Source organism: Eleginops maclovinus, chromosome 19 (assembly GCF_036324505.1).
Source record: "Eleginops maclovinus isolate JMC-PN-2008 ecotype Puerto Natales chromosome 19, JC_Emac_rtc_rv5, whole genome shotgun sequence".
NCBI lineage: Eukaryota > Metazoa > Chordata > Actinopteri > Perciformes > Eleginopidae > Eleginops > Eleginops maclovinus.
This window is the reverse complement of record NC_086367.1, coordinates 7,804,576-7,818,549: the sequence shown is the minus strand read 5'-3', so window position 1 is coordinate 7,818,549 and position 13,974 is coordinate 7,804,576. Positions and strand designations below refer to the sequence as shown.

General features: G+C 39.1%; 1 protein-coding gene across 1 annotated transcript; it reads left to right on the top strand.

The window, feature by feature from the left end:
- Positions 1-7,575: 7,575 nt before the first annotated feature.
- On the top strand, positions 7,576-13,713 carry odc1 (ornithine decarboxylase 1). Its single transcript, XM_063908525.1, has 11 exons — positions 7,576-7,775; positions 8,694-8,843; positions 9,063-9,194; positions 9,539-9,712; positions 9,847-10,019; positions 10,115-10,331; positions 10,415-10,498; positions 10,607-10,769; positions 10,907-11,022; positions 11,123-11,337; positions 11,450-13,713. Exons 3-11 carry the CDS (start codon positions 9,099-9,101, stop codon positions 11,586-11,588), a joined length of 1,377 nt encoding a protein of 458 aa, XP_063764595.1. The 5' UTR covers positions 7,576-7,775; positions 8,694-8,843; positions 9,063-9,098; the 3' UTR covers positions 11,589-13,713.
- The last annotated feature ends 261 nt before the right edge of the window (positions 13,714-13,974 follow it).

The following is a 13,974-nucleotide window of genomic DNA, read 5'->3' as shown; positions in this document are numbered from 1 at the left end:
TGTCCTTCCCATCCCCCCAGTGTGCTGATGGTGTGAACCCCCTCTGCTCCAGCATTGGTCAAATTCAAATGTGAGGGAGGTGCATATCAGCCCCCAGCGTGCCAACTCTAGCCCCAAGGCTCATTTGAACTCATTTGATGTCACCATGCTTTTTCACCGTGACCCATCTGTCAGGTTTTGTGACAGCATTAACAACACCTCATTGAGGAGGAACCCAGTAAATCAGCATGTTAGAAAGGACATTTCACCCTGGACATTTGCTCCAAGAGCCACAATTTCAACTTGGTAACCTTTAGAAGAATAGTTTGACCGTTTGGGAAATACACTTATTTGGCTTTCTTGCTGAGAGTTACATGAGCACATTGATAGCCCACTCCAGTTTGTGCAGTCAATAACACACTTTAGCTAGCAACTAGCTCAGTCAGCTAAGCATAAGACTTGAAACGGCTAGCCTGACTCTTTCCAAAGGTGATAAAAGTGTTCCAGACTCTGAGCCAGTATCTGTAACCTGTAGGGAACTTTAAAGGTGTTTTTAGGCACATGTTGTTAGCTTTTTACCTAGCCACACAAGCTCTTTTCCTCCTCTGACTTTAGTCTTTGTGCTAAGGTAAGCTAAGAGGTTGCTGGCTCCAGCATCATAATCAACACGTAGACATAAGAGTGGTATCAATTTTCAAATGTAACTCAACAACCAGTTCTTGCCTGAAATCAGACAGAAATGATAGGTCACTGAGGCCAAGGCGTGGCTGGTAATAAAGACTAGAGGAGCTAAGCCTTCCCTAAATGATTGTTCCCTTGACTATTGTGAACACAGATGTTCCATAAAAGTTTCCATATATTCAGCCTTCAGCAAGAGCCTTCTAAAAATGTTTTATATTAAATGGCTACATTTCATTATCCGCTAACTAGTAAGAAATTGGCACATCTATGAGCAGGATGTGTGTTTAATAAAGACTGTTTGTTTGAGCCTCACCCACAGCCTATGCCTTGACCACATGACAAAGCTCCAACTTATTTCACTCCTTTGTGTTGGGACTTACCATTAACTTTATAACTGTAGAACAAATAAACACAGTTTAGCAAAATGTCTTCAGGTAGAGTTTTTAATCTGTGTTTCAGGCAAATCACCCCCCTTTTCTTTCAGTATGATTTGGCTTCACCATGACAACTGAAAATCAGGCCACACAAAGTGGGTCGACCAACGCTGGCAGAAAGAATGAAGGAGACTGGATCCCAACAAGACAGGGAAGTGCGATTTGATATATTTAACCTTGTATGCCAAACCATTACGTAGAACTGCAGGACGCTTGTGGTTAGAGATTTCTGAGGATTTCTGTCTTTCTTTCAATACATTTTTTCACTTGTAATGATCTTAGATGAGGCTAACTCCAATCAATGCAAATCAGAGCTAGATTACAGTTGGCCATTAGGCATAATAACCACTCGTGGTGTTTTGGAAGTTCATTTATAATAAAAGAAAAAGAAAACCAGGGATGCTTTACCTGAATCAAACTTAATCTGGTGAATGTTGTCTATCATGGTAGTTGAGAAGTTTTTAGAGGCAGTGTGTATTGCTTTGGATAATCCATATAAAAGAGGGTATTGGCATTGAAAAGTGTTCTCAGTGAGGGACAACTATTCTCCAGATTTTCTGAAAATATTTATAACCAAATATCTGCAGCTTTGGGTTTTTTTTTGTTGGTGCTAGCAATGTTGACATGCTTACATTCTAAATGTGGAGGCTATGCTAACTTTGCACTTTTGCTCATTTGGTTCATCACTTAACAGTTTGCATGAATGAATTATGTTTTGAGACCCACACACTTAGAATTCTTTCTGTACACACTTACATTGCAGGTAGTTTTTCCCACAAAACATCAAGAAAAGTATGACAACTTTGTGTTACTTTGTAGGCATCCTGATGTTACGTTAAATATATGCTATGCTTTTAACCATTTCATCCTCATTTCACAGAGCAAATATATTTGTGTTAATGGTAGAACCATGACACCTTCAATGAGATGCAGTGAGCCTTCTCTTCAGCCCGTGCCTTTCTCCCCTAAAGGATCAAAAGGGGTGAAAATGTGCTGACGCAGCCTGTTCACCGAGCTTCAGGCCAACCCAGGAAAAGCACAAAAGATCTTCCAGTGAAAATATCATTGCATTTTTCTTTTTTTGGCCTCTGTCTCCACAGTTCATGGCGTACTAACTCTGGGCAGCTCAACCTTGAAAGAAGAAGAAATGATGAGTCAGCAGACAGCCAGATTAAACAGCTCTCCTCTCATCACTCGGGGAACAGAGTTGACAAGTTGGCAAGTGGGGCAGCCAGCCTGCATGGTAATGGTATAACAACCTTTTATTTTAACTACACAATAATGTAATAGTTTTAGGATATGCAATTGTCATGTATTTGAACAGTTGTGTTACATTAAGGAATATCATTTAAAAAAGGTTTGAGTTGTTACTTTTGATGTAACCATGTCAGCATCTTGAAAAAAAAGAGAGATTCTATAAAGTAACTAAGTCTATAGTTTCCAAGTGTATTAATTGAAAAAAACCTTGTTACTCTCTAGCTTTATCTATATTCACACGGAATCTTCATTCTCTTGCTGTGTCTCAAAATAAATGTAGGTTACTATCAGAGCAAGCTGTTGTTTCAAATGTTGATTCTTTTGTGCCAAATAATTTACTTTAGGATTTTTTCCAATTACACTAAAGAAATATCAACACCGTACACATTTACATTTAGAAGATAATATAGAAGATGCAGGTGTGTATTTTGAAGAGGTAAAAAAAGAAGAACTTTTTTTTTAAAAGAGGAAAATTATTGTATCAAATAAGATATGAATTGACAAAGACACAATTAATATAACTGAGTGTATACTAAATTGAAAGACATAAATTAAACCTAAAACTAATAGTGACAACACAACTCATACAGGGAGTGTTCACAGTGATGTGACCTAGATGTGTCAAAACCAGCGCTCCACCTGAAGATAAAAACCTTGGATACCCACTTTAGAACACAAAAACGATCTGCACACTTCACCCGGATACTTTCCAGTTTTTTAGAAAGTAAGACAAATGCATAGTATTCATTGTATCAGTCGTGCCTGGATTAGTAAAAAAGTTAAAATAAGTACAAGAGCCTGAAACAACCTTTAACATTGCTAGGTTGTTGGAAATGTGGAGTCATTCTGACCTTCGGATTGAATTCACAATGATACAAGACACACTGGAGGTGCATGGTATGTAAACTTTATCTCCATGACATTTAAGAAAAAATATGCAGCTCGCAGATTTTCATGTAGCAATATTATGACAAGACTATAGAGTTCAACTGCGAAAGCAACTAGAAATCATTTCTGATCATTTACTTGGCAGCGACTTAAATCTGAGAATTAAAGTCTTGATTTAATGTCAGAATTACTTTTGTATTATTATATTTATCTTATTTTATTTTAAATTATTTTCTTTTACGTAGTTGTGACATTGAACTTGAAAATTCTAACTTTGGTCTCTGAGTATAAAGAGGAATTCTGATTTTAAATGGGAAATTTATTTTTAGAACTATACTTTCAAAATATATGCCTTTGAACTCAAACTTCGGACTTTATTATCAAAATCCTGATTTTAAACTTGGTAATAAAATACCTTTTTCACACGTGGCCCTCATCCCTTTCCATCGCAGAAGTCCAGAAGGGGTAGTGTTACTGTGACCTCAGCCGTGTGAATGAACTATGGATGAGCCGAGTCAGCAGAGACCCACAAGACCAAACCTTCAATTTACTTTTTCTTGCGGTACCAAGCCAGACACTACAGTTTGACCTAAATTACAAGCCAACCAATGTCTGTATTTTCCGAAAATACAGATCTCGAAATTCACCTCCACTCTTTCCTCGGAATGTCTTTGTCACAGTAGTCCTTTTGTAAACTGGTTTGATTGCCAAAGAAAACTAAGAAAATACATCAGGATGTACCTATCCTTATTCCTCTTAAAGGTGAATTGTACCATCTTCACTTTAAAATGAAACATTAAATCCTTGATCAATCGGACATTTGATGGGGGTTTTCATCTCTTTCAGTTCAAACATATTGTGTGCAGACCATAAAAATTACAATAAGTCATTCTTGTTTTAAATGTTGCATCTTCCTCTATTTCTTTCCAGATTTGATTCATGATACAATTTAACACCATGTGAGATGCGCCGGGGTGGAGTCACTGGCGTCATCTGAGTTTACAGTAGATTAAGCTATCTCGGTGTCAACATGTTGAAGGGGGCTCGCCTCTACAAAGTCCCACTGACCAGAGTCAAAAGAGTAATCGAATGTCTCAGGTAGCATTTACTGAATAGTCCAAGGACTCTGCCAAGGTTCAAAGTAGGAAGTGTAAAAAGAATTTGCAAAGTGCAAAGATAAAGAACCTAAGATAAAAAGGGAACATTAATGTAGACCTTACAATATCACACGTTGCTCTCTGGTGTTAGGTCTTAATCATTGGGTTTCATCATCTCCAAATAGAGTTTAGTTTATTTGCTTGAGAAATGTCAGGGAAAGTTGTGGTTTGTGCCAACGCCTTATTGTCTCAAGACACAACAGGAACATAAGTTGATGAAACAGTTAAACTGACCGTGGCATTTCATTCTGGGACTACGAAAAAGGGAAGAGAAATACAAAGCCAGATGCAGTGATACACGTGACACACAGTCACCAAGGCCCATACACTGCACTCTATCTTGTGGGTGGCCAATAACAATCATCATCCTTGTCCTTTTGTGAAGCCTTGTAAATGTGGGGGTTAGGCCACAATGGCCCACAGTAACGATAACAGAAAGTCTACACATAGTGAGGGATAGACATGACAAATGGAGGAGAAGGACAGGGGTGAAGGAAAGGGTGGAAACAGACATTTGGTGGAACAGAGGCAACAAATTAAATTAAAGGAAATTACTGGAGTCAAGAGGAACAATCTAATTTGGGTACTTTACGTAACACGTGCAAGTGTTTTGGGATCTTGTGATTTTGAACAAGCTGATAAACATCTGTGGAAAATAAATGAGCCCCCAAGAGCGGGCCCACTTCCTGACTGACAGGCATGGGTCTGCATAGGAAGCAACGTCTGCTAGAACAAATTCAGATTTAGGGCAGGACCATAGGGAAAACTATTATGCCTGATAACGAACGCATTTATCTCATCATACAAATTTGACACTTTAACTTTTTTACTGTATCGGAAGGGGCTATGCTTTTTAGTTTTTCATAATTGAGTTATTGGAAAACATGACTTCATTCTCCGAGCCTGCAGAAGATCTGAATGGAAACCCCATCGTGCAAAAACTTTGACTGCCATCTTGATTGTAGCCTCAAGACCTGGAAAAGATATTAAGTCAAACCCACAGATATGCGGTCCTCATGAAGCCCTAAAGTTTACTGTTAGTGTCCTGGAACCGGTGCTTGTGCAACATTTCCACATGTACTGTTAGGTCACACTAACCAAAATCTTCTTTTCCTCCATTTGGTAATGTCTGCATGCAGACCAAATGTCTATGAAAGCAACCTTTGGACTGATTAAACTGCGGTAAGGGGGGGAAATGTCTGGGGGCAGGAATTTCAGGGCTGTGGATGAAAAAACATTTAGGAGTAGACGCACCATTAGAGCGCTTCCTATCATTCTCAGTAGCTCACAGGGGCATCTGTTATGGTATTCGTTGTCTCACAAACGTAGAAAAGGATATGGGTATAACATGAAAAATGTATCTGCAAACATGGCTTTGGAGAGCTTTTGTGACATATGTGTTTGTGGTGACAACACCTCATGATTGAGTCATCTAGTGATCTTTAATCCTGTTAATCAGGTCACAAATGAGACTGAGCAGACTGCCATCACCTTATTGAGGCCATGCTGTCAGTTATAGGCAGACAGCGTGAGTGAGCAATTCTTGGATTAACACATATCAAGGTAGATTTTCTTCCATCACATCTGGATAGGACAATAGGATAACCCGAACGGATGAGTATTGTCATCATCAGGAGCAGTCCCGTTATTATTGTATTGTATGGTGCACTAAGTTAGTGGTAGTCACAACAAACAGCACTGGTTAAGAAATGTGTGTTTGACTCACAAACTGCATCTATAGTGTCAGTAAGAGCATTGGCTCTACGTAGGCAATTTGAAAGTTCTGTCACGTGCTGTGTGCCTCGAGATGCAGGTAGCAGGATGCATGAGCAGGATGCATCTAAATATGTATTACTGTTTATATGTTTGTTTGCACAGTAACGGGTGATGTTACCATCCTCATAGCTCGCAGCAACAACATTTTGTGAATCCACAGATACTTTCTGTGGGGACTATGATTTAGATTGTGGTTGTTAGTTTGCACTTTTTGTAATAAACATTTTGTATGCATTTAATGTGTTCATGTCATTTGTCATGTTGTTTTGTAAGCTAAACAAGTCGATACTAGCATTTAAATTAAGTAACAGTAGCATTGTTGAATCTTGTCTTTTTTTAGCCTTATAATCTATTGTAAATAATATGAATATATTTTTTTTACTGAATTATTTCAATTCATTAGAACCTGCTGTGAACATCCAGCCCATGCAGTTCCTGTGCTGTGCATTATTGTTAGTATAGGTGAATATAATTGCTGTTTTAATGATGATAGCATCTTCTTTGGTAGTCAAAACAATATAGTCGAATATTAGCAGTTACTATCCTGAGCCTCACCCGCTTTTTGGTGGTCATCATCATGAAGTCAGGTAGCATAACATTTCTTGCAAGGGTTGTGACTAGTGATTTCTTTCTATTAATTCATTTGAACATGGCACCAAAGAATGTTTAAAATGTATTCTTAAACAATAGGAAGGAAATGTGGAATTACTAATCAGCAAAACGGTAAGTCTCTTAATATACATTTGGAACATGGTTCTCTTACAGCCTGGCATTAGCCTTAACTCATGTTTAATTAATTTCAAGTTAAGGATCCTAAATAGATAAACATACAGTGAATTATACAGGCTTTTTCCGCAATTAGTGAATGTGTGAACTCATTCAAAGGAAGAACAAACTTTACCATTATATCTTCAAAGGACATCTACACTATTGTGAGGTCAGGAAACCTGGAAAAGGGATCACACAAGTTTTAATATGAGAAGTAGGATACGTGATGGGCTCGACAGCAGTATGCTGTTTTAAAGCTCACCCAAATAAAAAACTTGACATTTTAAAATAAAATTTTTTTTTTAAAAAAAGGTCTCACATCTCATGCTCCTTTTTGAAGAATACAGTTTTCAAAATGAAAATATTTCACTTAATTGTCATTGGTTACAGTATTTGATATACTTTGATTGATTGATATATTTGTCATATTAGTGTTGAGAGTTGTGCCCCCTCCCCTTACCAAGACCACAAAGTTCTATTAGATCTAGCATCTTACATTTAGCTGTCAAAGTGCACCAGATGCATGAAATTCACTTTAAATGTAAAAAAAAAAAAAATGCTGCCCGTGTACGCAGTTGTATAGCGGACCGGTCTGTCTTTCTTCCCCACCATGTGGATGAGGTGACGAGCCTAAACCGGTTCATACGTGGATGGGGGGCCGGTTTTAGCTGGCTGCGTTGCTGTAGTAACCAGCTCTCTATAAATACTGCGTGGACCGTTTACCGGCTTCCACTCTAGTTTCAGTCCTGACAGAGGCTGCATTTTCAGCACTGCTTCATTTTTTTATCCCAGCATTCTGGTCTAATGGACACACTCTTTGTAAATGCTTTTTAAGGTAAGTGAAGGATTTTCGATGTCTATCAACGTGAAATGTGAGCTAGCTTATTCGCTTTTTAACTAACGGTAGCACACGTTAACTAACAGGCTAAGGTTATGGCGGCTTAAAAAAAGGACAATGAAAAATGGTGTTCTTAGGCTTTGGTATTTTTGCTTTATCAAAGTAACCATTTACCCAAATTGAATCGCTCCTGATTTTAAACTGTAAATGTTACTTTACATTACAACGTGGCGAGTGTGACAGGCGGCCTTTTAGCGGACGTTATCTTAGAATAGTTGTCTAGTTTTGTGTTAATCTAGTTATATAATCGGTACAACATTTGTCTATCATTTTGAACTTTTACTGGTTTCGGTGTTTTAACTATACGCTGAATGTGTTTTTACATGTGCTGGGTTGACTTTGTGAAACCACGTTTAGTAGTAACTTTAGTGCTAAATTACCTCATGGCATGCAGAGCTCTAAACGGAACCGGCATGTTGGCGTAGGCGTCAGTTGTTAGTCACTGATTGGTCCATTTTTGTGCCATTCTTTTACGTTGAAGGCGGATCCCCTTTATAATAGGATTACAGCTGAAACTGGGCGTGGTTTAAACACTTCTGCTTTCAATTACTACTGTGCAGACGGTGTCGTAGTACTGTTAGTCATGACATAGTTGTAAAATAGAGCGTTATTGCGTGTGTATGTCTTGGCCACGTTATAAATTAAAAGCATAAAAGTTACGGATCATTCTATAACTATTTCAAAAATCCAGTGAAAGGGATACAAATTACATGTCTATTGAAATTGTAGTCATTAAAAAAACTCAAGTTGAGTCCATAGAAAGCACGTCTATATTTTCCAGGCTAATTCCCCATCAGGAAATGTTTGTGTATGTACATATGTATGTTAAAATCTTTTTTAATGCTCTTGTTACAGAATAATCAGTCTTGGAAGACACACACTGGCTCCTCAGCAGGCCCTGGCCTTGAGTCTTATTTGAAGGGATTTAACTTCACTGGTGAACCGCCTTGGCTGCTCTGTACCTGAGTAACTGCACCAATCAAATTTCATCACTTTCATATCCAAGTAAGTATCTCACTTTACTTGAATACTGCCTTGTATCAGATAATACAGTAAAAGTGTAATTCAATCAAATTCCATGCTTTGAGAGTTAATCACACTTCCACTGTTTTTAAATCTTTCCCATAAGTGAGGCAAAATAGAATTATGCAATCAAAGACACAAAAGACACTTTGTGCTCAAAGCTGAGTGTAATCTCAACATGTCCTCCGCTCCCTCTTTCAGTTTCCTAGTGACTAATCAAAAGGATTTATTGTGAGCATGGAAACTGCCACCGAGTTTGACTTCTCTTTCCTTGAGGAGGGCTTCTCTGCACGGGATATCGTCGAGCAGAAAATCAATGAGTCATCCATGACGGTGAGTGTCCTGTTTTGTTCGGGGATGTGCAGATGGCTCATTTGTAAAGTGGTGAACATGAACAAGATGCAACTGCAGTTTAACTGAAATCCTACACCCTTGTTCAGGTGACTGGTGTTGGAATGTCAGATTTGTATTTCCTTTGCACAATTCTAAAAAAACACAGGGGTATAAATAGGCATGGGACAATTGAATAGGGCCATGTCACGATCATCCTGGCATACTTGTGTTTCACATGCCTTTTCTTTTAGCATGTGTTTATTTAGGTATGTAATATTCTATTTAAAAAAAGGTTTTTTGTGAAAAGCATTTTTCCCTTTATTGTTTCATCTGTTCTATTGCAGGATGACAGGGATGCATTCTACGTCTGCGACTTGGGGGATGTGCTCAAGAAGCACCTGCGCTGGGTGAGGGCCCTGCCTCGCGTCACTCCCTTCTACGCCGTCAAATGCAACGACAGTCAGGCTGTAGTCATGACCCTGGCCTCCCTGGGAGCTGGCTTCGACTGTGCAAGCAAGGTGTGTATTGTAATCTCCCATAGATGTTCTCTACCATCCACAGCTCTCTTGATGATAAGCTGGACTGGCATTGGCAGCTTGTGTTTTTAAATTGCCACTTATTTTTGCTGACTGTTGGCATTGTCCCTCTCTAGACGGAGATTCATATGGTTCAGTCTCTGGGAGTGGATCCAAGCAGAATCATCTATGCCAACCCCTGCAAGCAAGTTTCCCAGATCAAGTACGCATCCGCCCACGGGGTTCGGATGATGACCTTTGATAGCGAGGTGGAACTCATGAAAGTGGCCCGCTGTCATGAAAATGCCAAGTGAGATTTTTCCCTTCTTTTAATATAAAGACAGAACTAGCATTTATATTTTCTTTATCAAATATGTATTCCTCTAACTTTGTTTCTGTGTCCAGGCTGGTGCTGCGTATTGCCACAGATGACTCTAAGGCGGTGTGTCGCCTGAGTGTGAAGTTTGGTGCGACACTCAAAGCATGTCGTGGTCTGCTGGAGAAAGCTAAGGAACTGGGGCTCGATGTGATTGGCGTCAGCTTCCACGTTGGCAGTGGATGCACCGACCCCGAGACCTACTCTCAGGCTATCGCTGATGCCCGTTATGTCTTCGATATTGGGGTGAGTTTTGACAAATGCTTAAAAAAGATTTCATGTTTTTTACCCAGCAAAGTAAGCTTAAACAGGATTTTGTGACTATCTAGGCTGAGCTGGGCTACAACATGGACCTGCTGGACATCGGAGGTGGATTCCCTGGTTCAGATGATACTGAACTCAAATTCGAAGAGGTATCTTGAATTTGATTTGGTCGTTAGGCTGCAACATCAGTAGAACTAACACAAGATAAATCCTTTTTTACATTATATTCACTGGAAACTTTTTTTTTTCTTGGCTAGATCACCGCAGTCATCAGCCCAGCTCTGGATAAGTATTTCCCCGCTGACACCGGCACTAAGATCATTTCTGAGCCAGGGCGCTTTTATGTGGCTTCTGCTTACACACTGGTTGTCAACATCATCGCCAAGAAGGTCATCATGGACGAGGACTCCGCCTCTGATGGTAACAGCCTTCATTTAGTAAACTAGTTTATTCTGTTATGCAAACTGTTGGTTTTAATTATTAACTGCACAGATGTTGTGAAGGCAGATTTGTAACATTTCTCAGTACTGAACTTGTTTCTGTTTTGTTCACAACAGAGGAAGACGAGGGGACCACAGATAGGACCCTGATGTACTATGTAAACGATGGTGTTTATGGATCCTTTAACTGTATTCTTTATGACCACGCTCACTGTTTGCCAACACTACATAAGGTAAGTGACTCAAGAATTGGAAATGTGGCAAATTATCATCATAAATATGAGTAATTGAAAGTGGAAACTAATGATTTGTGTCCTCCCCTCTTCTCAATAGAAGCCAAAGCCAGATGAGGTCAGGTACCCCTGCAGTATCTGGGGCCCGACTTGTGATGGACTTGATCGCATCGTCGAGCAGTGCTTCCTGCCTGACCTGCAGGTGGGCGACTGGCTGGTCTTTGATAACATGGGGGCCTACACGGTGGCCGCTGCTTCCACCTTCAATGGCTTCCAACGACCCGACATTCACTATGTCATGTCCCGCACTGCCTGGTGAGTAGTCCCGAAAACTCATAATGGAACACTTGTCCCATTGTGAGGAAGAAATTGCAGTGTGTCGTTTGTTACTAAGCAATCTGACTTTTCTCTGTTTCTTCACCTACAGGCAACACGTGCAGCAGATCTGTTCCCAGGGCATGCCAGCTCCTGCGGAGGAGTCCTCCCTGTTGGAAGTGCCGGCCTGCTGTGGACGAGAGAGCAGCTTGGAGATGCCCACTAAGCCCTGCCAGGCCCCTGTGGTGTAAACACATACTGTACATCACATCAATGTTCTCCTTATCTAGCATCTCTTTGTTATTAATAATTATTGGAGTTTTTGTCTTTATTTTTCTTTTGTTCTCCCCATATGTCATGACATGTTGAAGGCCAGTCACTTGACAGGAGAACGAGAGGGGCATGTTGTTGCACAAACGTCTGTGTTCTGTACGGAAGTGAGGATCAACCCTTGATGAAATGAGGCTGAATCACACTCTTGAGTGTCTCTGTAAGTTCCAGGCAGAGTGTCACAGGGCTACTCTGTAATCGGAAATTGTTGCTGTAGTATTCCCGCCCTTAATTTTCAGGAAAGTGACTTAAGAACTTGAGTACTGTTAGTTTATGAAGAAATTATTAGTGGAACTGAAATACTGTAGGGACTCGCAACACTTGAAACTGTATAAAAAGTCCAAGAAGTAAGGGGTTGCTAATGCTATTAATTTAATAATTAAAGAATTGTACCGGATGTTTTCACGTTAGGCTAATTCCAGTGCTTACAGACTGCAAAATGTAAAGTGGGGGGAGGGTGAGGGTAGTTTATTATAAAATGGCTGAGCCTTTAAAGCCCTGTTAGCATCTGAAGTCACAACCCTAACTAGTAACTTGCAAAGAGGTGGTCGGAGGGGTGATTTAAATCCTCATTAAATGGCTGCTATGTTTATATTTATCACTTCCATGATCTCCACTTCTGTACGGAACCTCTCGAGTGTTAATCCTGAAGATAATAACATGTAAAGTCACTTTTTGTTTACTTTTATGTACACATAGAGCATTATAGATGCACTCACAGGTGCCACCAAATACACATCTTCAAGATTAACACTTCAAACACAGGGACTCAAGAAGCATACTGAACCTCTCGTCTTCTCCTGTTTTTATTTTCAGTTTTTTTTTTTTTTTTTTTAACTTGTAGACGTTAAGAAGTCTGTTAATGAAGAGACGGGATTGCATATTCATAACGCTTTCCTATGGAAACTTTTTGGAGTTTTGTATTTTTTTAATAAATAAAAACATTAGATGCAGAGCAAAATGTGTTGTGTTTTGTACATGCGGGACAGAAAATGTCATAAGTACCTGTATGGATCATGAAACATTCTTCAGAGGATGTTTCAAGAGTTCCATCTAGTGTTTGCTGCAGGGACTGTGACACTTCATCAGTGCAAACTTCTATTAACAGCTGTTACATGAATTAGTCTTTCTTTTCACATGCCAAATCCTAAAAATAATTTAACTATCTTCCAGAAAGTCACCTTAAGAATATGTTTGTTACCTTGTAAAAGTAATATGATGATGCATGTATATATTATACATTCACTAGTTATATTACACATCTAACTACATGTACACTGGCTCAGATAATGAAAAATGACTAAATTAGTTACCATGGCTTAGCAGCCAAAGAGGAATGAATAAAAGTCAGCGCTGAGCTTCAGTTGGGAATGTTCAAAACAACAGAAAAAGTCAGAATCTTGGTGTAGTCATGGACTCTGACCTGAATTTCAACAGTCACATTAAAACAATTAAAAAGTCCGCCTACTATCACATTGAGAAGACATCTTTAATGTCTAATGTCAGCAGGATTTGGAAAAAAAGTGTCCATGCTTTTATCTTTAGTAGACCACTGTAATGGTGTCTTTACAGATCTCACTAAAATAATTGATTTCAAAGTTCTGCTGCTGGTTTATAAAGCACTGAATGGTTTAGGCCCAAAATACATTTCTGATCTCCTGCTACATTATGAACCGTCCAGAACTCTCAGGTCTTCCGGGACGAGTATGCTTTCTGTCCCCAGAGTCAGAACTAAACATGGAGAAGCAGCGTTCAGTTATTATGCTCCAAATATCTGGAACAAACTCCCAGAACCCTGCAGGTCCGCTGCAACTCCTACTACTTTTAAATCCAGGCTGAAATCATTTATTTTTGCCGTTGCTTTTAATTGAACTGTTCTTATCTGACGTTGTAACTTTTATTTATGTACGTTATTTATATTTGCTTGTTTATTTTATTCTCTTTGCTTTTTAATGACTGTTTTTATAATGTGTTTCCATTACACTATTTCTTAATGCCTTTAATGAATCAAAAGTTGCTATGAAAATAAACTTGCCTTGCCTTCAACATGTTTTACATGTGTTTTGGGAATACTACTAACAATTTATGGACCCATAACTGTAATTCACACTACTAAACACACTATGTTTAGGCTAATACTGTTCTATTACCTATTCAGGCTTTTTAATTCCATCTGGCATTTTGTTATGTGGTTGAATATGATTTGTATTCTGTAGCTGATACCTTTGTATGTAGTGTTTATGGGGAAGGTCCTGGCTTTAGAAATGTACATATCGGTGCTTAAATCTTTATGTTTGTCTTCCATGT